Source organism: Typopeltis vanoorti, chromosome 15 (genome assembly GCF_054136105.1).
Source record: "Typopeltis vanoorti isolate ZY-2024b chromosome 15, IOZ_Tvanoo_1.0, whole genome shotgun sequence".
In the NCBI taxonomy this organism is placed as follows: domain Eukaryota; kingdom Metazoa; phylum Arthropoda; class Arachnida; order Uropygi; family Thelyphonidae; genus Typopeltis; species Typopeltis vanoorti.
Window position 1 is genome coordinate 75,188,170 of NC_143563.1, and position 26,508 is coordinate 75,214,677.

The following is a 26,508-nucleotide window of genomic DNA, read 5'->3' on the forward strand; positions in this document are numbered from 1 at the left end:
TCAGAGTCAATGACAAATGAAATTATTCAATGATGTTTATTTTGTTCATTTCATAAAATAATGTGATACAAATTGAACAAAATGGATTTCATGGTACAAATCTGAAAAGAAACCCCAACTCAACATCACCAGAGTTAAAGATCGGTACTATCAACATAAAAAGCCTGAATGGCAAAGAAATGGAGCTAGCTGAGGAATTAGATAAGTACCAGATCGACATATTAGGGGTGACTGAAACAAAAAAGACAAAAACTGGTGAGATCTTTCTGAGCAATAAATACAAAATGTTATATTCAGGCAATGACAATCAAGGAAAAGAAGGAGTAGCCATAGTATTCAACACAAAATACGAGGCTAATCTTCTTGAATGGCAGTCAGTCTCACGTAGAGTAATGTAGGCAAATATGAGAATGGGGAACTGGACAATGAGACTTATTTGTGCCTATGGTCCCACAGAAGGTTCTACTAAGGTAGAAGTGGAGGAATTTTTTGAGGCTCTAGAGAAAGCTACTGACACAATGAAAAAATTTGAAAAAAAAAAAGGAAAAGTTGGTCCTTGTTCGGGATCTAAATAGCAGAGTAGGAAATGATTGTCAGACATACAAAAATACATTGGGAAAATTTGGAGAAAAGAGCAAAGCTAATAATAATGGCAAATATTTGTTGGATTTCTGCTCAGGACATGGACTGGTTATTATGTTGGAACAATATATTTATGTTGGAACACCATGTTCCAACATAAAAATGTTCAGAAATTCACATGGAGAGAAGAGGCAAGAAATAAGAAAAGTCTCATTGACTATGTTATTGTTGATAGTGATGTTTTCTCCCTTGTGCAGGACACCAGCATGTACAGAGGGTTTGAAATTGGAAGTGATCACTATTATTCTTGATTAATCTTGAGCAGGATAAAATTGAATTTCATATTGAAAAGAATAACATGTAAGAAAGTTTTAAAGCGAATTAAAGTTGAGCAGCTCTTAGATGTGAACTGTAGACTAAAATACAGAAAGATTATTGAAGAAAAAATGAAAGAGTTTGAGAACAGGAACCAAACTTTAGGGATTCAGTGGCAAGCCTTGAAGAAAACCTTGATTGATTCAGCCAGAGAGGCATGTGGTGAGGTTGTTTGCAAGGATAAAAAAATCAGAACTCCCTGGTGGACACAGGAAGTTAAAGAGGCAGTGAATGAAAAGAAGAAAGCATATCAAAAGTTCCTGTCAAATAAGTCAGCTTGTGCTCTTAGAGAATACAGAGACAAATGCAAGAATGTTAAACACTGTGTAAAACTAGCTAAACAAAAGTCATGGGTGGACTTTGGCAAGAATATAGAAAATAAATATCAAGAAGGTGGCAAAATATTCTGGAGGTTGTTGAAGAAACTTAGGAATGGAGGAAAGAGTGCTGTAAAAGGAGTTAGAGATGATAAAGGTGACATGAAAACGGGAGAAAAACATATCCTTGAAGTATGGAGTAATTACTTTGAAAAACTACTAAAGGAAACAAGCAGTGATGACAGCACAATGGTAAAAAACACTGACCAGGCATGCAGTCAGGAATACATATCCATACTTGAAGTAGAAAAAGCCATCAAAGGCTTGAAATGTGGAAAGGCAGCAGGAGTAGATGATATTCGACCAAAAATGCTGAAGTATGATGGTATAAGAGTCTTACAGTGGCTGCACTGCATAGTTCAGAAAGCCTGGACAGAGGGACGAATTCCTGATGATTGGAGTAGAGCTCTCATAGTACCCATATATAAAAAGGGAAATAAAACTGCATGTGAGAATTATAGAGGTATTTCCCTACTGAGTGTTCCTGGCAAGATCTATGCAAGTATACTTGAGAAACGGTTGAGAAGAATTGTGGAAGGAAAGCTTGGTGAAGAACAAGCTGAATTCAGGCCAAATGGAGGCTGTCAGGATCAGATCTTCACTTTACGACAAATAGTTGAGAAAGCATGGGAATATAACAGAGATCTGTATTTAAGTTTTGTCGATTTGGAAAAGTCCAAGAGAGAGAAGCTATTCAATACGCTGCAGTTATATGATGTCAACAGGGCATTATATCAAACAATACTTAGTCTTTATTTGAGTTGTAAGTCAGCAGTTAGAATTGAAGGAAGTACAGGAAGATGGTTTAATGTTAAATCTGGTGTGAGACAAGGATGTACATTATCCCCTCTGTTATTCATTATCTATGTGGATCACATTATGAAGGGAAGTGGTATTAAACATGATATCAAAATTGGAGATGTTAATGTCAGCTCTTTGCTTTATGCGGATGATGTTATACTTTTAAATAAATCCGCTACAAGTCTGCAAGATTCCTTGACTAAATTGAATAGCTGTTGTAATACATATGGTATGAAGGTCAGCAATAAAAAGACAAAGACAATGAAAATAGGCAGAATAATTGAAAATGTCAACTGTGTTGTGAATGGAGAACCTGTGGAACAAGTGAAACATTTCAGCTACTTAGGCACGATTTTTACCGAAGATGGTAAATTAAATGTAGAAATAGACAACAGAATCTACAAAGCTGGTATGGTAGGAAGTCAATTGAATAAATTCATATTGAATAAGAGTGAAATTAGTCGGAACACTAAATTAGCTGTATACAAGACGGTGTTCAAACCAGTTTTAACTTATGGATCTGAGAGCTGGGTCCGAAGTAAAACACTTGACGAAAGACTAGCGACCGCAGATATGAGAGTCCTGAGAAAGATAATAGGCGTGAACAGATGGCATCAATGGCAATATCATATTAAAAACGAGGATATTAGGAATGAACTTGACATTCTCAACATTCAGGAATGCATTAGCAGAGCTAATCTCAGGTGGTATGGTCACTTAAACAGAATGGGCGAAGAAAGATTAGCAAAACAAGTGTTCTCTGCCAGGTTGGCAGCAAAACGACCCAGAGGAAGACCAAGATATATGTGGATTGATACGGTACAAAGTGTCTTAGATGATAGAAATATAAGATCTGATAATGTTGGAGTCTTGACAAGTAACAGACTGATTTGGAGGAAAATTGTGATTAGGAAGTTAGTAATGATGTAATTTTTTTCATGTAGTACTATCATATCCTGTACACCCCTTGAGGGTACATGGCAGGAATTTGATGATGATAATGTGATACAAAAAACATATCACTTAGAGCTGCAAGGAGCTGTCAAGAAGATCCAGATGATCATTGGAAATGATGTTTATTGTGTTAGATTTTGTGCAGGACAAATAGCTGATGCTGTCATGCAGCATTGTCTAGAGCATAATGCAACTGATCTCTCAAAAGATTTCACACATGATGTGCAGTTTTGTCCTTCAAATCTTCCAGGTGAACTTTACCCTGATACACCATGCTTTTGAGGTAACCCCAAAGCCAAAAGTCACAGGGGTTAAGGTCTTGTGAATGCGGTGGCCATTTCATAGAAAATGAACAACTGATTACTCTGTCCTCTGTAAAATGTTGAAGCAATAACTGTTAAACTTCACATTCTATGTAGGAAGGTGCTCCATCTTGTATCAGAAACTGCTCAACATGTCCTGATAATGCATTTCCTTGACCATGCAGGTCAAAGGTCCGGTTCATTGGATTTCTTCAAATAAAAATGGCTTGATAATGAATGTGGCTGGAAATCCTATCCATATTGTGACTTTAGCAAATGTAAGAGAACATTGAAATGCATGGGGATTCTAGATGTGGCAGTTTTGAGTGTTTACTGTTCCACAAATATGAAAACGCACTTCATCACTCCATAGGATGTGCCAAAGTCAAATCTTTGTCCACCTCCATGAGTGCCAGAAATGTCAGTGCAAACATTTCTCAGATGCTAGCACTGCCATCAGCAACTCTTGACTGTGGTTGAGTTTTTTTATTTTTTCTTTCTTTCTTTTATATATATATATATATATATATATATATATATATATATATATATATATATATATATATATATATATATATATATATATATATATATTGGCCCATACACAAGAGGTTGGTTAGTCAACTTATAGTATGTTACACTGTGTATGGGAAAAGAATTGGGAAATGAGGAATTTGTTCACATTGGATTTGAAGGATTGTGCATTATATTCCTTGAGAAACACATGAGAAAAGAAGGCTATTCTAGAATATAGCAGCAATAGGAATTGTTCTATGAGTGGAATGGACAGGAAAGGCTTGTTCTATGAGTTTGGAGTTTGATTGTGAAAGTATGTTGAATGGTAGCTGTATGTATTTTAATGGATTTGGTAAAGAGAGGGAGAATTATTTCTGATAGTTCTGATGAACATTTACCTTGAAAATATTTATATTTTCATGCAATAGATACTAGACACCTGTGCAAGAGTGTTGGAAAGTGATGAGTCATTAATGTATTATTATTATAATCATTACATAACCTCAAGGCAAGAACAAACAAAAAAAAAACACATATATAAAGATTTAGATTTCAGTTCATACTGGTGATATTATCTTCATGTACCAAAGTATTTCAGATGAACATATTTGCTAGCCAGTCATTATTTTTGAGTTGAGAAACACTGAGCTATACCATATATGCATGATATAGAATGGTACCTTTATTCAGTAGATTTTTTTTTAGTGATTTTGCTTTAATATGAAATGTCTGGATTACTTTCTTTTTATAAGGATTAAAAAAAAAATTAATTTAACACGTTCACTGCCAGCTGCCACGCTACTTCGGCATAGTTTGTTCCCATACGCCAAGCAATTTCACTTCTTCAAGGTCAGTACGGTAATCTCGTTGCCGGCAGTAATCAACATACGAGTATACTCGTAGTTGGCTTGTGCAGAGCATATTCCATCTATGAGTATACACAGTTTTGCTGCTAGCTCCACAAGCCAAGCATTTTCACTTCTTCAAGGTCAGTACGTGTAACCTCGTTGCCGGTGGTAAGCATCATACGAATATACTCGTAGCTGGCTTGTGTGGCTCATATACCAACTATGAGTATACTTGTAGTTGGCAGCGAACGTGTTAAGGATCATATTTTGAAGCTAGTTCCAAATATAATTTCTGATATAAAGAGATAACAAAATCTAGTTTTTCAGATGTGTGTTTCAATTAAATTTTAGAGATGTTTAAAATTTTTGTAGGTATCTCAGGCTATTATAGAAGAAGATTTAGAAGAAGCCAAAGTTGAAAGAGAAATTGATGAAATTGATGAACAGATGTATGTATTTTGTACATATTAAGCAAGCTGATTAGTTTATTAAAAATTGTTCTTTCAAATGTGAGCTTCAGTTATTTTGATCTGTGATACTTGCCTTTTAGATATTAAAGCATTACTTGGTTCTCATATGATTTTTCATGCATATTTATGAAAAGCACCCTGAAAGTGTATTTTTCTGGTGATCCCCACCTTAGTGATAATTGTTTATTGATAATTCCATGTTCTGTTAGCAGAAAATGAAATTCACAATTTTTTTTTTTTTTTGCTTACATGCCTTCCAATTTTTCTTAATTATTTTATATAATATAGCATTCACTAGGTGTTCAGCTTGAACAGTTTTAGTTTCTATTTTATTGATATGAAAAAATTCTTTGCTAATTCAGATGGAGACTTAAACATATTGTTTTGTTCTTGTAAATATTACATGATTTTATACAGTAAGTGGCTACTGTATTAAAAAAGATCAAACATCTCTTTTGCTAGGTAATGTAATCACATGATTAACAAACAATCATTTACATGATGTTTGAATGAAGAATAAAGTAAACTGTGGCAGATTTTGAACATTGTGGATGCCAGAAGAGTAGGCACCAGGTTTATGCAGAAGTTTCTTAATCACTGAGACCTGGATATTCCAGAAAACCTCTAGAGACCAAAATATGGTGCTTTTTTTTAAGCTACTTCAGATTTATTAAGATAAGTTGCAGATGACAAAATTCATCTACCACCCAAGTTTGATCTGAATCCATTAAAACATTTATGGGGTGACCTCAAATAACTAGGGGTGTGCCTATCCTTTATGCTATTTCCTGATGAAGAGATGATGTTTTGTCTTCATGGACTGGCTTTCTGAACATGCATTATCTTGTTCAATCGTTTGTAAAAGTACAAGGTAAATCCTAGTGGTTTTGAAGCTAAAGGATGTGCTATACAATATACTAGGAGGGTATTCCTAAGAAAGCCATGTGAATTCAAATAATTAAGATTTTTAATCTCTCAGAAAGTGGATATAATTGTCTTCCTATATATATATATATATATATATATATACACACACACACACACACACACACACACATACACATACATACATACATACTAGGGGGCTCTGTCCTACGGCACCAAACCCCGGGCTGGTAAGCCGGAGACAAAAAACGTGACATAAAAACGTTTCAAATTTCGGCTTATCTTTTTATGTATATAGAGTAGATATATAATTTTTTTATGTGGCTCCCACCTGTGAAAGGTTGTAAACCTATAATACATTATTATATTATTAGAATTATTTGGTGGGCTAAAGGTTTTTTTATTATTATTAATTGTATGGGATCAATTAAGGGTCTAAGCCAAAGAACTGGGAGGAGGATTGTGGAGAACCAACTGGGCTTCTGACCTAATGTCCAATCCTCGCCTTCACATGGTGCACTGCATTAGTAAGTATCCACTGGGAACTGAACAAATGAGGATGGGCTGGCAGTTTGAGACTTAGCTGACCAAATTGTACTCCTTATTGGCTTAAACCACAAATATATATGATGGCAGAACATGATGAATTTCATGCTGGCTGCATCATCCAGTTAAATAAGGCCCACTGTTTTGATCAGGAATCAGGAAAAACAGTGAAAAGTCAGCTCTTGGATTCTTGTAGATAGGCTTTATATGTTGGTAACACATGACTATTAAATTATTTAAGGAATTTACAACGTATACTGGAATATTAATTAAAATAAACTTTAATAAATGCCTCCTATATTTCGGCAGTCACATTGCCATCTTCATAGGAACATACAATTATGACACGTGTACGCAGCCACTACAAAAAGCAAATGAGGCAGAAGAGAGAAAACTACTGTTGTTCCTAGAGTCCTAAAGGTGCCCCCTAGCAGGCTATATTGGGTTGTCTTGGCTGTTGGGCTGAAGTTCTCAAGATACAAGCTTTCCAAATTTGGGGCAGTCTCATGCACCTAAATTTGTTGAAGTTTGGAAAGTTTTTTAGAGCTGAGGCTGATTCCATGAACAGTCTTTCATATTTAAATTTGCTGCGGTGTATTAACGTGGCTTTCTTCCAACATATTCTGTGGTGGGTATACCAGGTCCCTTGCAGCTGTAAACTGTCCTACTTTGGCCAAACAGGCAGAACAGCAAATGTCAGGATTTTGGAACACAAAGACTACATCCTGTTTCACCAGTACAGCCACTCTGGACTTGCAGACCATGCTCTGGATACCCTCCACAGAATATGTTGGAAGAAAGCCACATTAATACACCATAGCAAATTTAAATATGAAAGATTATTCATGAAATCAGCCTCAGCTCTATTAAACTTTCCAAACCTCAACAAATTTGGATGCATGAGACTGCCCCAAATTTGGGAAGCTTGCATCTTGAGAACTTCAGCCCAACAGCCAAGACAACCCAATATAGCCTGCTAGGAAGCACCTTTAGACTCCAGTAGTTTTTCTTTCTTCTGCCTCATTTGCTTTTTGTAGTGCCTGCATGCACGTGTCATAGTTGTATGTTCCCACAAAGATGGCAATGTGACATTGCCAAAATATAGGAGGTATTTATTAAAGTTTCTTTTAATTAATATTCCAGTATACATTGTAAATTTCTTAAATAATTTAATAGTCAGCTTTTGGAACAAACTCCAACTCAATATCTAGATGAAGAACAAATTCTCAGAAGAACTAAAAATAGTAACCATCAATATAAGGAGCATTAATGAAAACAAAATCAAACTTGCACCACTGGAAAAGTTCCATGTGGACATAATTGGAATTACTGAGATAAAGAAAATAAACACAGGTGAGATTTTACTAAATAATAAGTATAGGATGTTATATTCAGGCAATAGCATTCAGACCCAAACAAGAAGATAAACTTCTTGATTGTAAGTTCTAGGTAAACTTAAATGAAGAAATGAACAATGAAACTTATCTGTGCCTCTGGTCTCACAGAAGGCACCTCCAAGGAACATGGAAGAAGTGGAAGAATTTTTTGAGTCATTAGGGTAGGGTAGGCAGCTGACATAAAAAAAATGGAAAAAGTGGTCCTTGTTGGAGATCTAAAGCAAAGTAGGAAATGAATCTCACAGGCATATAGAAATATTGGGAAAATTTGGAAAAAGGGCAAGGCTAATAATAATGGTAAATATCTGCTTGACTTCTGCTCAGGACACAGACTAGTCATTATTAACACCGTGTTCCAGCATAAAGATGTGCAAAAGTTTGCATGGAGAAAAGATACAAAAAATAAGGAAAGCCTCATTAACTACATCATTATTGATAGTGATATCTTCATGCTAGTTCATTCTAAAATAATGTTATGTCTTACACATGTAGAAAAAATTATATAGAATTTTATTTAAAAACTCCATTATATTTCATCCAATATTATGTGGACTTTGTCAGAAAGAGAGAGATAGACCGTTAACTGCATTTAAAAGATGAATCACAATAATGAGTCATAATCCATGTGTACAGTAGCTTGTGTCTCAGTCGCAGCTGAAGTATATGATATTACAGTTAAGAGTTCAAAGGAGTTGTAAAAAGTTATAGATAAAAATTATTTAAAAAAAAACAACTTATGAACAATTAATAGTCATCATTCTCAAAACGTGGATGTTGGCATGCAGCCTGGTCAGTTCAGATAATTTTGTAGTATTTGACGTTTCAAGGAAAAGATGATCAAAGTTGAATTTGCTGGAATGAAGAAATTTAGTCTGGTTCCAAAGAACTATGTGCCTAGTGTCAATAGCATGCAAAGCAAGGGTAGACTTGTCAGATTCCAAAAATCTAATATAATCTTGATGTCCTTCAATTGTAATCAATGCAGAAGAGCCAGTCTGTCCAAAATAGTATAAAGACAACATGAACAGGGTACTTGATAGACACCTGGTAAGGATTGAAGTCATAATGTATCTTTTTGTAGATGGTAGGAATGAAGGAAGACAGTTTCTGAGCTGGTTTGAAGGAAGTGTATAGACTGAATTTTCAAAGAACCCTTGCAATTTGTTCTGAAGTTCCTTTAAGGTAGGATATCGAAGATTACAAAAATTAAGTGGATATTAAATCCAGCATTATTTCATAGCCAAATGCAGAAACTTTAAAAATTTCATATGGAATTTGACCAGAGAGCTTACAGGAATACTGTCGCCGGCATTTACAATTTGCCCTAGCCGGACCTAATAGGGAGCACGACCACTAGCATGCATCTGTATATTTGCCTCCTGTTGGCCTATTTTGATAAGGTTTCACTGGTCTGACAGCTGTTTCAAACTTATTGGTTCATCCTCAGAGACCAGGCAGAAACCTTAAGAGAGCAAAAACTCTCTTGTAATACTAAGGAACTTGAAATGTCGGAAAGGTGTATTTTTCATAAATGAACTTCGGGTTGTCCAGCTAGGGCAACTTGTAAATGCTGGCGAATGTATTCTTGTAAGCTCTCTGGTCAAATTCCATACAAAACTTGTGTGGTTTCTGTATTTGGCTATGAAATAATGCTGGATTTAATATCCACTTAATTTTTGTAATTTTTGCATTGCTGAACTGAAGCCTTTTGCCTCTTTATTTTAGTAAATACTTTATGCACTGACCGAGAGTTCACTTACGAAAAAAAAACTTTCTGATGTTTCAAGTTCTATTACAAGAGAGTTTTTGTCCTCTTAAGGTTTCTGCCTAGTCTCTGAGAATGAACCAATAAGTTCAAAACAGCTGTCAGGCCAGTGAACCTTATCAAATGGACCATCATCATCATCAAATTCCTGACATGTACCCTTAAGGGGTGTACAGAATATTTTGGACCAATAGGAGGCAAATATACGGACACTAGCAGTCGTGCTCCCTATTAGGTCTGGCTAGGGCAACTTGTAAATGCTGGCAAGTGTATTCTCGTAAGGTCTCTGGTGAGATTCTATACGAAACTTTTATAGTTTCTGTATTCAGCTATGAAATAATGCTGGATTTAATATCCACTTAATTTTTGTAATTTTTACATTGATGAACTGAAGCCTTTTGGCTCTTTATTTTAGGATATTGAAGAGTTATTTTTCTAGATGTTCCATAAAATAATCTGCTAAGAATGGTGAGATAGGATTGCCCATTGCTGTTCCTTCTATTTGCTTGAACAACTTGCTATTATCCTCTGGAAATCAGATTCTAAAAACAAGAGTGTCTTATGATAGTGAGACTACATTAAAAGAAACCATATCTTGTTATTAGACAGGTGCAGATCTTTTATTTTGTCTTTAAAGTCAAGACTGTTTTTGATATTAATGTCCAAATCTGACCTGTTCAGACTGGCCAGTATCCAAGTTTTGGGAAGTGATTACTGTTAATTGTTCATAATTTTTTTTTTTTTTTAATTTTTATCCACACAACTTTTTACAATTGTTCCTTTGAACTCTAATAGTATAATATCATATACTTCAGCTGTAACCAAGAAACAAGCTAATGTGCACATGAATTATGACTGATTATTGTGATTCATCTTTTAAATGTAGTTAATGGTCTATCTCCCTTACAAAGGCCAGGTAATGTTGGATGAAATATATTGGAGTTTTTAAATAAAATTCTATATCATTTTTGCTACATGTGTTAGCCATTAAAGTATTTTATAATGTCGAGTGAGCATGTCTCATTAAAAGTATTAATTATTTATGCTAGTTCAGCATGCATGAGTGTACAGAGGATTTGAAATTGGAAGTGATCTCACTTAGATCTAAGTAGAATAAAAATGAATATCACATTGGAAAAAATAGTATGTAAGAAAGTTTAAAAATATTTAAAATTAAATATTTTAAATTAAAGTTGAGCAACTCTTGACAAATAAACTGTAAACTCACTATATACAAACATTATTGAAGAAAAATTGAATCAATTCGAAAACAAGAACCTAACCTTAGAGTCTCGGTGTCAAACTCTGAAGAAAACATTCAGCTAGGGCAGTGTGTGATAAAGTTGTCTGCAAGGATAGAAAAATAAGAACATCATGGTGGACACAGCATGTTAAAGCAGCAGTCCCGGAAAAGAAAAAAGACTACCAAAAGTTCCTTGCAAATAAGTTGGCCAATGCCTTAAAAGAATACAGAGAAAAATGTAAGCGAGTTAAGCTATGTAAAAGTAGCTAAACAAAAGTCATGGGAAGACTATGGTAAGAATATAGAAAATAAATATCAGGAAGGTGGAAAATGTTCTGGAAGCTGTTGAAAAGCTTAGAAACAGGGGAAAAGAGTACTGTAAAAGGAATCAAAGATGAAAGGTGACAAGAAAAGTGGACATAAGAATATCCTAGATGTCTGGAGTAATTATTTTGAAAGACTGTTAAACAAAACAATAAGTGACAGAACAGTAGTAGAAAATTTTCAAGGGGAATGCAAACAGGAGTACATATTAATATTTGAGGTAGGAAAAAAAAAAAAAAAAAAAAAAAAAAAAAAAAAAAAAACATCAAAAACTTAATGTGGAAAGGCAGCTGGATTTAATGAAATTTGACCAGAAATGTTCAAATATAGAGGTATACAAATTTTGCAGTGGCTACATTGCATAATCCAGAAAACCTAGTCAGTAAGTTGAATTCCAGATGATTGGAGTAGAGCCCTCATAATTCCCATCTTTGAACATGGAATAAAGCTGAATTTGAGAATTAACGAGGAATTTCTCTACTAAGTGTTCCAGATAAGATTTATGCAAGCATTCTTGAAAAGAGGCTGAGAAAGATTGTGAAAGAAAAACTTGGAAAAGAACAAGCTGGGTTCTGTCCAAATAGAGCATGTCAAGCTCAGTTTTCACTTTACTACAAATAGTTGAGAAATCATGGGAATATGATAAGAATCTGTACTTAAGTTTTGTAGATCTGGAAAAGTCATAAGACAAGGTGACTAGAGAAAAGCTTTTCAAAACACTACAATTATATGGTGTAAATGGAACATTATACAAAGCAATATTTAGTGTATATGTAAGTTGTAAGTCAGCAGTTGTTCAGGAAGATGGCCTGATGTAAAATCAGGTGTAAGACAAGGATGTACATTATATCCACTCTTATACGGTGGCGTATTTAGGTATAGGCCCGGGCCTAGAGCAGCAAATTTTGAGGGGCGGCAGAAATTTCCAAGCTCTAATTTTTTTAATTATAACATGTTCCTTGTATGTCGCATCTACTCACAAGTAGAGAAATATTTTTCTTTTCCTCATTATAAGTTTAGTCTGCAAGCATATTGGCATATAATCAGATTCTGCATAACTATACAGACCAAGACAAGTGCACGGAAAGCTACTATATTGTTGTTGGTAACTTGATACAAACACAATAGGGATTAGTGAATTTGATCCCTTTCTTGCTGAGCACATTGCCAAAAGCGGGAAAAAAGGTTTTGTTTCCTATCTTTCCATTGCCATGCATGAGGAATTTATTAAAATAACGGGCGAGAAAGTAATCAGATTTATTGTGGAAGAACTTAAATTAATCATCATCATCATCATCAAATTCCTGCCATGTACCCTCAAGGGGTGTACAGGATATGACAATACTACATGAAAAAATTACATCATTACTAACTTCCTATCTACAATTTTCCTCCAAATCAGTCTGTTACTTGTCAAGACTCCAACATTATCAGATCTTATATTTCTATCGTCTAAGGCACTTTGTACCTTATCAATCCACCTATATCTTGGTCTTCCTCTGGGTCGTTTTCCTGCCAACCTGGCAGAGAGCACTTGTTTTGCTAATCTTTCCTCTCCCATTCTATTTAAGTGACCATACCACCTGAGATTAGCTCTGCTAACGCATTCCTGGATGCTGACAATGTCAAGTTCTTTCCTAATATCCTCATTTTTAATATGATATTGCCATTGATGCCATCTGTTCATGCCTCTAATCTTACTCAGGACTCTCATATCTGCGGTCTCTAGTCTTTGGTCAAGTGTTTTACTTCTGACCCAGCTCTCAGATCCATAAGTTAAAACTGGTTTGAACACTGTCTTGTATACAGCTAATTTAGTGTTCCGACTAATTTCTTTCTTATTCCATATGAATTTATTCAATTGACTTCCCACCATACCAGCTTTGCTGATTCTGTTGTCTATTTCTATATTCGTGCCTAAGTAGCTGAAATGTTTTACTTGTTCCACAGGTTCTCCATTCACAACACAGTTGACATTTTCAATGATTCTGCCTATTTTCATTGTCTTTGTCTTTTTATTGCTGACCTTCATACCATATCTATTACAACAGCTATTCAATTTAGTCAGAGAATCTTGCAGACTTGTAGCGGATTTATTTAGAAGTATAACATCATCCGCATAAAGCAAAGAGCTGACATTAACATCTCCAATTTTGATATCAGGTTTAATACCACTTTCCTTCATAATGTGATCCATATAGATAATGAATAACAGAGGGGGATAATGTACATCCTTGATTTAACATTAAACCATCTTCCTGTACTTCCTTCAATTCTAACTCTGACTTACAACTCAAATAAAGACTAAGTATTGCTTGATATAATGCCCCATTGACACCATATAACTGCAGCGTATTGAATAGCTTCTCTCTTGGCACTTTGTCATATGCCTTTTCCAAATCGACAAAACTTAAATACAGATCTTTGTTATATTCCCATGCTTTCTCGACTATTTGTCGTAAAGTGAAGATCTGATCCTGACAGCCTCTATTTGGCCTGAATCCAGCTTGTTCTTCACCAAGCTTTTCTTCCACAATTCTTCTCAACCGTTTCTCAAGTATAGTTGCATAGATCTTGCCAGGAACACTCAGTAGGGAAATACCTCTGTAATTCTCACATTCAGTTTTATTTCCCTTTTTATATATGGGTACTATGAGAGCTCTACTCCAATCATCGGGAATTCGTCCCTCTGTCCAGGCTTTCTGAACTATGCAGTATAGCCACTGTAAGACTTTTATGCCACCATACTTCAGCATTTCTGGTCGAATATCATCTACTCTTGCTGCCTTTCCACATTTCAAGCCTTTGATGGCTTTTTCTACTTCAAGTATGGATATGTATTCCTGACTGCATGCCTGGTCAGTGTTTTTTACCACTGTGCTGTCATAACTGCTTGTTTCATTTAGCAGTTTTTCAAAGTAATTACTCCATACTTCAAGGATATGTTTTTCTCCCGTTTTCATTTCACCTTTATCATCTCTAATTCCTTTTACAGCACTCTTTCCTCCATTCCTAAGCTTCTTCAACAACCTCCAGAATATTTTGCCTCCTTCTTGATATTTATTTTCTATATTCTTGGCAAAGTCCTCCCATGACTTTTGTTTAGCTAGTTTTACACACTGTTTAGCTTTCTTACATTTGTCTCTGTATTCTGTAAGAGTAAAAGCTGACTTATTTGCCAGGAACTTTTGATATGCTTTCTTCTTTTCCTTCACTGCCTCTTTAACTTCCTGTGTCCATCAGGGAGTTCTGATTTTTTTATCCTTGCACACAACCTCACCACATGCCTCTCTGGCAGAATCAATCAATGTTTTCTTCAGAGTTTGCCACTGAATCTTCAAGGTTTGATTCCTGTTCTCAAACTCTTTCATTTTCTTTTCAATAATCTTTCTGTATTTTAGTCTACAGTTCACATCTGAGAGCTGCTCAACTTTTATTCGCTTTAAAAGTTTCTTACATGTTATTCTTTTCAATATGAAATTCAATTTTATCCTGCTCGAGACTAAATAGTGATCACTTCCAGTTTCAAATCCTCTGTACACTCTGGTGTCCTGCACCAGGGAGAAAACATCACTATCAACAATAACATAGTCAATGAGACTTTTCTTATTCCTAGCCTCTTCTGTCCATGTGAGTTTGTTCACATTTTTATGTTTGAACATGGTGTTAGTAATAACACCATGTTCAAACATAGTCCATGTCCTGAGCAGAAATCCAACAGATATTTGCCATTATTATTAGCTTTGCTCTTTTCTCCAAATTTTCCCAAAATATTTTTGTATGTCTCACAATCATTTCCTACTCTGCTATTTAGATCCCCAACAAGGACCAACTTTTCCTTTTTCATTGTGTCAGTTGCTTTTTTCTAAAGTCTCAAAAAATTCCTCCACTTCTACCTTAGTAGAACCTTCTGTGGGACCATAGGCACAAATAAGTCTCATTGTCCAGTTCCCCATTCTCATATTTGCCCACATTACTCTACTTGAGACTGACTGCCATTCAAGAAGATTGTATTTTGTGTTGAATACTATGGCTACTCCTTCTTTTCCTTGATTGTCATTGCCTGAATATAACATTTTGTATTTATTGCTCAGAAAGATCTCACCAGTTTTGGTCTTTTTTGTTTCAGTCACCCCTATTATGTCGATCTGGTACTTATCTAATTCCTCAGCTAGCTCCATTTCTTTGCCATTCAGGCTTTTTATGTTGATAGTACCGATCTTTAACTCTGGTGATGTTGAGTTGGGGTTTGTTTTCAGATTTGTTCCAGTAGCTGACTTTTCGCTGTTCGCCCTTGTTCTCTGGCGAAAACAACGGGGGCCTTGTTTAACCGGGCGACACCCCAGCCGGCATGAAATTTTGTCATGTTGTACTATCATTTTTTTATTTTGGTTTAACCAATAAGAATACAATTTGGTCGGCTAAATCCCAAATTGCCAGCCCATCCTCGTTTGTTCAGTATCAAAGTAGATACCCAACAGGGTGCACCACGAGAAGGGGAGGATTGGACATTAGGTCAGAAGCCCTGGTCGGTTCTCCGCATTCCTTTAAAGGCTATGTGGAGGTCTCCTCTCAGTTATACAGCTTTGACCCTTAAGCACCCCAACTTAAATTAACTAAATACTATTCCATAAGTGTTGACTCAACACCAGACTTGTCTCATGTTGATCAGCTGTCCTTCATTGTGCGATATGTGAAAGAATGTAAGTCACAAATCTGAAGAGTTACAAGAGGCGGTATTGACTTCACTAAATGAGCTTGGAATTGGTGTAGCAAATTGCAGAGAGCAGGCATGTAATAATGCTAGTAACATGTCAGACAAGTACGCAGGACTGCAAGCAAGAATTCTTGAAATACATCCATTGGCAGAATTCACACTGTGCACTGGACATTCTCTGTCTCAAATTGGTACTTGCGCTGTCGAATCCTGTTCATACTCTTCTGTATTTTGATTTCCTTCAGAAACTGTATGTATTTTTCACATCCTCAACACATCGGTGGAGTGTTCTAAGAAAGCACCTGGAAACGTCCTTCGCTTACTCGTTGGTCAGCTGTTGATGATGCCTATCGGAGTCTTCGTGAGGGACGGATGGAAATAATTTCCACTTTGTCCAAAATTGAAAATGACACCACCCAGAAGAAAGTTACACGATGTGAAGCAAGTGGGATTCTACGGAAACTTCAGTCACTGGAGGTTAGGATCATGACCTGTCTATGGGCAGGTCATGAGGGGGTGGCTCTTTCTGCTGGCCTAGGGGTGGGAAATACATAAATATGCCACTGCTATATATGGATCACAGGAGTGTTTTAAGGATCAAAGCTGTATAACTGAGAGGAGACCTCCACCATCGCCTTTAAAGGAATGCAGAGAACCGACCAGGGCTTGCGACCTAATGTCCCATTCTCACCTTCTTGTGGTGCACCCTGTAGGTATCTACCTGGATACTGAACGAACGAGGATGGGCTGGCAATTTAGGATTTAGCCAACCAAATTGTATTTTAATTGACTTAAACCAAAATATAAAATTATGGTGCAGCATGACAGAATTTCATGCCAGGTGGGATGTTGCCTGGTTAAACAAGGTCCCCATTGTTTTTGAAAGGGAACCAGTTCGAACAGCGAAAAGTCAGCTACTGGAACAAATCCTAAAACACATCCCAACTCATTACCAGAGTTCAAGATCTGTACTATCAACATAAGAAGCCTGAATAGCAAAGAAATGGAGCTAGCTGAGGATTTGGATAAGTACCAGATCGACATAATAGGGGTGACTGAAACAAAAAAGACAAAAACTGGTGAGATCTTTCTGAGCAATAAATACAAAATATTATATTCAGGCAATGACAATCAGGAAAGAGAAGTGTAGCTATAGTATTGAACACAAAATGCGAGGCTAATCTTGAATAGCAAGCATTATCAAGTAGAGTGATGTGGGCAAATATCAGAATGGGGAATTGGATAATGAGACTTATTTGTGCCTATGGTCCCACAGAAGGTTTTACATCAGAGGAATATTTTGAGACTTTAGAAAAAGTAACTGACACAATGAAAAAGGAAAAGTTGGTCCTTGTTGGGGATCTAAATACCAGAGTAGGAAATGATTGTCTGACATACAAAAATATTTTGGACAAATTCAGAGAAAAGAGCAAAGCTAATAATAATGGCAAACCTGTTGGATTTCTGCTCAGGACATGGACTGGTTATTATTAACACAATGTTCAAACATAAAAATGTGCACAAATTCACATGGATAGAAAAATCAAGGAATAAGAAAAGTCTCATTGACTATGTTATTGTTGATAGTAATGTTTTCCCACTAGTGCAGGAAACTAGAGTGTAGAGAGGATTTGACATTGGAAGTGATCACTATTTAGTCTTGAGCAGGATAAAATTGAATATCATACCGGAAAGAAGAACCTGTAAGAAAGTTTTAAAGTGAATAAAAGTCAAGAAGTTCTCAGATGTAAACTGTAGACTAAAATACACAAACATTATTCAAGAAAAAATGAAAAGGTTTGAGAACAGGAACCAAACCTTGGAGAGTCAGTGGCAAATCCTAAAGAAAACACTGATTGATTCAGCCAGAGAGGCATGTGGTGAAGTTGTCTGCAAGGATAGAAAATTCAGAATTCCATGATGGACACAGGAAGTTAAAGAGGCAGTGAAGGAAAAGAAGAAAGCATATCAAAAGTTCCTGCAAATAAGTCAGCTTGTGCTCTTAGAGAATACAGAGACAAATATAAGAAAGCTAAACACTGTGTAAAACTAGCTAAACAAAAGTCATGGGACAACTTTGGTAAGAACATAGAAAATAAATATCAAGAAGGTGGAAAGAAAAATTACAGTTGCAGTTGCTGCAGCTTATAGTTGCTGCATAGTTCAGAAGGCCTAGACAGAGGGATAAATTCCAGATGATTGTAGTAGAGCTCTCATTGTACCCATGTATAAAAAGGGAAATAAAACTGAATGTTAGAATTACAGAAGTATTTCCCTACTGAGTGTACCTGGTAAGATTTATTCGAGTATACTTGAGAAATGGTTGAGATGGATTGTGGAGGGAAGCAAAGAACAAGCTGGATTCATGCCAAATTGAGGCTGCCAGGATCAAGATAGTTGAGAAAGCATGGGAATATAACAGAGATCTGTATTTTAGTTTTGTAGATCTGGAAAAGTGCTATGGTTGTATGGTGTCAACGGAGCATTATATCAAGCAATACTTAGTCTTTATTTGAGTTGTAAATTGTAAGCAGTTAGAATTGAAGGAATTACAGGAAGATGGTTTTCTGTTAAATCTGATGTTAGACAAGGATGTACATTATCCCCTCTGTTATTTATTATCTATATGGATCACATTATGAAGGAAAGTGGTATTAAATCTGATATCAAAATTGGATGTGTTAATTTCAGCTCTTTACTCTATGCAGATGATACTTCTAAATAAATTTGCTACAAGTCTGCAAGATTCCCTGACTAAATTGAATAACTGTTGTAATAGATATGGTATGAAGGTCAACAAAACAAGACAAAGACAATGAAAATAGGCAGAAGCATTAAAAATATCAACTAGAACAAGTAAAACATTTCAGCTACTTAGGCACAATTTTTAGTGAAGATGGTAAATTAAATATGGAAATAGACAAAAGAATCAACAAAGTAGGAAATCAACTGAATAAATTTATATGGAATAAGAGAGAAATTAGTCAAAACACTAAATAAGCTGTATACAAGACAGTGTTCAAACCAATTTTAACTTAGGGATCTGAGAGCTGGGTTAGAAATAAAACACTTGATCAAAGACCGTAGATATGAGAGTCCTGAGAAAGATTATGAGCATGAACAGATGGTATCAATGGTAATATCATATTAAAAACTAGGATATTAGGAAAGAATTTGACATTGTTAGCAACCAGGAATGTGTTAGCAGATCTAATCTGAGGTGGGCTTCTTCTTCTTCCTAACATAGAATTTAGGCCAAGTGGCCTGTTCCAGTCTCGTGCCATCTCTTTCTTAGTCTTCCAATTCTTCTTTTTCCACTTATTTTGTATCTGTATAATATTTTTGGTAGTCTGCTGTTGTCCATTCGATTTAAATATTCTAGCCATTTTTGTTTATACTGTCTTATGTAGTAATTAATTGGTTTTATTTTCAGGGATTGTAAGATTTCTTCATTTGTTTTGTGGATCCACTTGGTATATCCAGCTATTTTTCTGAGGAACTTCATTTCTGCTGTTTGAATTCGTTTTTCATCTTTCCTTTTCATAGTCCATGTTTCGCTTCCGTATAGTAGAGTTGGTTTTGACAAGACATTATATAGTCTGATTCTAGTGTGTGTTTTGTACTAGGGATGGCTTAAATATTATTAATTTTATATTTAATTTAATTAATTAATATAATTAACTTTAATTAAATAATATTAATTTATTATGCCATTTACTTTGACAAAGTTTGATATTTTAGTGTCTATGTCTTTTTCTTCATCGTATGATAGATCACATCCCAAGTATTTGAAAGTGTTTACTTGTTCTAGTATTTTATTATCTATCACTATTTTACTTCTTATTGGGTTTTCTCCTTTGAATGCCATTATTTTTGTTTTTTCTTTAGATATTGTCATATTATATTGCTTTGAGATATCATTTAATGATCTTTGTAAGTCATCTTCTGATGTAGCTAATACTATTTGATCATCTGCAAATAGTAGTGTATCTATCTTCATTTGCAGGGTCATTTGTATACCAAATGGGTTATGCTGTTTCCTTTTTCTTCTTTGTATGATAGATCACATCCCAAGTATCTGAAAGTGTTTACTTGTTCTAGTATTTTATTATCTGTCACTATTTTACTTCTTATTTGGTTTTCTACTTTGAATGCCATAATTTTTTTTTTCTTTAGATATTGTCATATTATATTGCTTTGAGATATCATTTAATGATCTTTTTAAGTCATCTTCTGATGTAGCTATTTGCAGATGATCAAATATTATTTGATCATCTGCAAATAGTAGTGTATCTATCTTCATTTGCGGGGTCATTTGTACACCAAATGGGTTATGCTGTTTCCAGATTGCTAATATTTCATTTATATATATATTGAAAAGCAGAGGTGAGCAGGTACATCCCTGTCGTACTCCTCTTGATATATCTTTCCATTCTGAGATGTGTTCTAATTTAACTGCTATTTTATTTCCTGTATATATTTCTTGAATAGATTGTAAAAGTTGGTTTGGTATGTTTAAATCGGTTAATATTTTAAACAATTTTGTCTAGTAATTTTGTGAAAGGCTTTTTCATAATCAATAAAGGCCACGTGTGTTTCTTTTTGAAATTCTCTTCTCTTTTCTATTAATAATTTTAAAGTAAAAATTGGATCTATGCAGGATTGCCTTTTCGGAAACCATTTTGTTCTTCTAGTAATTTGTCTTCTACAATGCTGCTTAGTTTCTCTTTTAATATTCCTGCATATATTTTATATCCACATTCAGCAGGCTAATTCCCCTATAATTATTGCAATTGTCTTTATTTCCTTTTTTATAGATTGGGATAACAGTGCTTTTTTCGAAGAGTTAGGGGTTTTTCTGGACATCCAAACCATATTAAAAAATTTCAGAAGTCTTTCATTAAATTTTTCACTTGCATTTTTGTATAGTTCTATATTTATATTGTCTTCTCCTGGTGTTTTCCTATTTTTCATCTTCTTTATTATATTTTTCAGTTCTAAACATTGTGATGTTTTCTATTAGGTTATTCTTTGTCTTATAAAATTTTATTTCATTGTTCTCATCTGTCCAGAGATTTTGAAAATAGGTCACCCATTTTTCTAAATCAATTTGTATTTTTATCTTTTCTTTTATTTCTTTATTCATATATTTTATTACTTTATAGGTTTTGGGTTGTGGCTTAATAAATCCTTTTCTAGTTCTGTTACGAAATTGTTTCATCTTTCTCTTTGTTTTTTCCTTACTTCTCGTTTTGCAATTGCACTATTTCTTTTATACTCTATTTCTGCTTCTATTGTTTTGACATTTAGCCATTTCTGGTAACTGTCCTTTTTGGTTTTTATTATATTTTTTATTTCTTTGTTCCAGTCTCGTAGTCCTCTTTTTCTAATCCATTTGTGCTTTATTCCTAAAGTTTCTGTTGCTGCTTTTGTGAGAATTTGTTTCAAATTTTCCCATTCATCTTCTATGTCACTTGATTCATGTGTGGTTTCTGTTTTTAATTTTGTGCATTTTTGATATTGTTGTCTAACTTGAGGATCTTGTAATGAAGAAATTTTGTAGCTTGGCTGGTAAAAATTTTCAATTCTATGTGTTTTTAGCCACTTTGGCTTAAAACGAATTTTTGCTGATACCATATAATGATCAGAGTTTAATTCAAAGCCTCGATATGCTCTTATATCTAAAATTAACTCCGCTAATTTAAAATTTGTGATAACGTAGTCAATTACTGATTTGTATCCTCTGGCTGACCAAGTACATTTATGTACTTTAAACATTGAATTCAATGTTTAAAGAATTCACTGAGAAAGATTATGAGCATGAACAGATGGTATCAATGATAATATCATATTAAAAACAAGGATATTAGGAAAGAACTTGACATTGTTAGCATCCAGGAATGTGTTAGCAGATCTAATCTTAGGTGGTATGTCACTTAAACAGAATGGGAGAGGAAAGATTAGCAAAGCAAGTGTACTTTGCCAGGTTGGCAGGTGGTGATAGGTGGATTGATACAGTAAAAAGTGCCTTAGAATAGTGCTTCCCAAACTTATGGATGCAAAGGCCCCTTTAGAAAAATTAAAATATTTCATGGCCCCCATCGAGAAAAAAAAAATCGCAATAGACATATATTATTATTGTATTTATATTCAATACAAAACATATACAGCGAATATTGCAAAAATCAAATGCAAATATTACGATTTTAGCATCTTACATACACATTTGACAAGGCACATTATCTTATATTTTTATATAGATAGATATATTGCTATTGTACATTTTCCATACAAATGTTAAATTTGTATTCATTATTTCACAGCCCCCTCAACAAAACTAATGGCCCCCAAGGGGGGGGTTGCGGCCCACAGTTTGAGGAGCGCTGCCTTAGAAGATAGAAATATAAGATCTGATAATGTTGAAGTCTTGACAGGTAACAGATTGATTTGAAAGAAAATTGTAGATAGGAAGTTAGTAATGGTGTAAGTTTTTCATGCAGTACTATCATATCCTGCACACCCCTTGAGGGTACATATCAGGAATTTGGTGATGATGATATGGATCACATTATGAAATCAAGTGGAATTAAACCTGATATTAAATTGGTGATATCTTAGCTCTTTGTTGTATATAGATGATGTTGTAGCCCTAAACATATCTAGTGTATCTCCAGCATTAACTAAATTGCATAACATCTGTAACAAATTTGCCCTGAAAATCAGCAATAAAAATACCAAAGTTATGAAAATAGACAGGAGCATAGAAAACTTCAGTTGCATTCTCAAGGGAGAGCCTATAGAAATAAGTAAAATATTTCAGTTATATAGGCACAGTTTTTAGTGAAGATCTCAAATTAAATATGAAAATTAACAACAGAATAAACTAAGGTGGTGTTGTGGGGAGCCAGTTAAATAAATTTATTTGGAATAATAAGAGACATTAGCCAAAACATCAAAATAACAGTTCAAACCAATTTTAAGTTATAGATCTGAGAGTTGTGTTAGAAATAAAGCACTTGATCAAAGACTCAAGTCCAAAGATATGAGAGTTCTGGGGAAAATTAGGGAAGTGAACAGATGGCAGCAATGGCAGAAACATATTAAAATGAAGATATTAGAAAGAAACTTGACATTGTTAGCATTCAAGAATGTATGAGCAAATCTAATAGGTGCTATTGCCACTTAATGGAATGGGAGAGGAAAGGATAGCAAAAACAGATATTTGATGCCAGGATAGCTGGAAATAGAACCAAAGGAAGACCAAAATCTAGGTGGATTGATTCAATCAGAAGTGCCTTAGAGCAGCATTTCTCAACCTGTGGTCCACGACGATGGGACAGGTGGTCCACAGGCAGACTTAAATTAATTAAATAAACCTATTTTTAGTTATCCGAACAAATTACAATTGAACAAGTAAAAATTATTGAAATCAAATGAAGACTTAAAATAAACGACAAATAGCATCAGAATGTTCAAAGGCGGAAGCAATAAAACTATATTGCTGTTCACTTCACCCCTCTTTTATTACTCTTCATTCTGGCACTACAATAATTTGTAGCAGCAGAATGACAAATAATAAGAGGGGTGAAATGAACAACAATATAGTTATATTGCTTCTGCTTTCCTTTGCTGTTTTGTCAGATTTGTATATTTTTCGGAAACGTTTTTTAATAATGGAAAAGTGGCTTAGAACTAGGACTTTGAAAAGAAGAGCAAATGAAACAGGTGATGCCAATCCTAATTGTGATACACGTGTTGCAACAACAAGTAAATCTGATACTATTAAAGTAGAAGAACCAAGCAGTTCAAAGAAAAAATATAGTAGGAAATATAACAGTTCATATATGGAATTCGGGTTTACTTGGTGCGGAGATGAAAGTGAACAGAAACCTCAATGTGTTTTGCGTTATGAAGTGTTGTGGAACGAGTGCATGAAACCTACGAAGCTCCGACATTTAGAAACTAAACATTGTGATGTGAAAAATAAGCAAATTGAAAAAAAAAAGCCAATTTCAGTGATGCTTAGCAACATTAAATCATGGGAAAGATGTAGTTTCGGCCATGAATCCTTTTTAGTGGAAAATTATCTTTTTGTTGATTCTGAGTTTCTGGAAAGGGTTTGTGACCACCTCAAAACTGTGAAACAGAATTTTGAAACATATTTTCCAAATAACTTTTATAAGAAATTTCTGTGGGTTCAAGATCTATTTCAGGCTTATAGTCATGAGAACGACCTTTTATTATCGAAAAAATAACAGTTAATTGAGCTTTCAAGTGACAGTCGCTTAAAAATGCAATTCTGTGATCTCGTTTTGGCTTGATTCTGGATCTCGTCTTAAGTGAGAAGTGAATTTCCTGAATTATCCAAAGAAGCATTGAAAATCATCATGCAGTTTTCTATAACCTATTTTTGTGAGAAAGGATTTTCATTGCTCCTTCAAATAAAAACAAAATACAGAAATCGTCTTAGTGTGCATGCCGATTTTCGACTGAAGTTGACCACTATTGAGCCAGATATCCATCAACTCTGCAATGCCCAAGAAGCTGAACCATCTCATTAAAAGTAAGTAGTAAAATAATTAAATCATATTATTTATTTCGACTACAGTTTTTGATCATTCTCGTTACTGGTTTTGAAATTAATTCATTTCCAAAATCGGGGATGAAACAAAAGTTACACAAAGTGATGTCACGGTGAGGCTCAGCTCTGCTGGCAAGGTGGATAGCTGTCTGCATCCCGTTTAGCGAAGTTCCGTATCTCGTACGGTTGCTTGTGAGAATATGCAGCCAAGCACACCAAATCCATCACATGCAGACAACCACATCCGTGCGGTCATGGATTATACAGAAACACGTTTCACAATGTAACGAATACAAGCAGCACACAGGAGATATAAATAAAACCACCACACGATTAATGAATCTGCCAGATTTACGATGACCACTGCTGTGCCTCTGGATAAAACAGGATGGATATAATTAAAACCACCATCATAACAAGTATAAATCACATGTGTATGGTATATACAGCATAATGGTCGCTGGTGGGAAAATGTGCCCGACTACATGGATGGCACTTTGCGACTGACATCGTGGGTTGGACTGTTTATAGATATCGGGAATGACCACATAACAGGGTGACTTAAATTTTTTTGCTGGTCATGGAAAACTCGTCAGGGAAATAAGGTGATTCATATCAACCGGAAGTGTGTGTGTGTGTGTGGATGGGGGGGGGGAGCATTAATGGCTTTGGGATGCTCTAAGTGAAATTTTTGGGTATATGCAGGAGATGGTTTGAACAGGACAAGGGATGTCATCTATGATGGAATCCATGGATGTCAAGTTCGTATTCAGTATTATGATGAATGGAGTAAGATAAGAACAACATTTTCCCCTTGTCTCATAAAGCACTTGGCAAATGGAACTTTTTACATGTTGCAGTCGAATCAGAGAGTGTGTGAAGATAAAAGTTGTTGTGGGGCTAGCTTCGTGAGTATGGGCATAACATATAAAATATAAAAGTTGCTGTGGACAGATGAACAGGGGTCTCAGCGGGATGGCACTGACATACTCATTCATTTGTCCAGAGCAAATCGGAAACTGATACCTTTTATTTGTTTAATGAAAATTAAAACTTTGTTCAGTGATCATACACTTTTAATTGTTTACTTCCAACTTAAAATGCTATAAAATGTTATACAAGGCACAGTTTTTTCAAAATGTTGATAATCCCCACATACATTTTTTTAAAAAAAATACATAACTTAGTGTAATTTTAGGCATTTTACTAGTCCTTGGACTTAGAAAGGTTGAGAAACACTGCCTTAGAGGAATGTTAGATATGACAGTATTGAAGTGCTGACAAGTAATAGACTGATTTGTAAGAAAATTGTTGATAGGAAATTAATAATAATGTAAACTTAATCATGTGGTGCTGTCATAGTATAGCCTAAACCAGTGCTTCCCAAACTTATGGATGTCAAGGCCCCCTTTGGAAAAATGAAAAGATCCCCCCCCATTTGAAAAAAATCCTAATACAGACATATATTATTATAATATTTATTGTATTTATATTCAATACAAAACATACACACCAAGCGTATTTCTTTCCCATGCATCGCCGCACCTATGTACAGCAGCAATGAAACGTTAATTTAAAGCACTAAAAACTTGGCTGTTTTAAATGAGCGCAAGATTTTGCATTTCTAAGCTTTTTTGTGCTTCTTATGAATACCTTTCAAATGAAACTTATATGAATAAGCATATATTTACTAATATTCATTAAGCGCCAAAATACGCAGGAAGCAAAATTTGTGAACCAACACCAAAGTGTGATTTTTCCATTAAAATATAAAAAATAACAAAAAAGAAATAATAAATAATAAAAATTAAATACATTTCTTTTA

The 26,508-nt window shown here is 34.8% G+C and overlaps 1 protein-coding gene across 1 annotated transcript in view; it reads left to right on the forward strand.

Moving 5' to 3' along the window:
- LOC150098900 (zinc finger protein 830) overlaps positions 1-26,508 on the forward strand; it is a 164,224-nt gene that overhangs the window by 124,786 nt on the left and 12,930 nt on the right. The window contains exon 8 of the mRNA XM_090404879.1: positions 5,128-5,204. Within this exon, the coding sequence (XP_090261005.1) occupies positions 5,128-5,204 (77 nt within the window). The remainder of the gene's footprint in view (positions 1-5,127; positions 5,205-26,508) is intronic.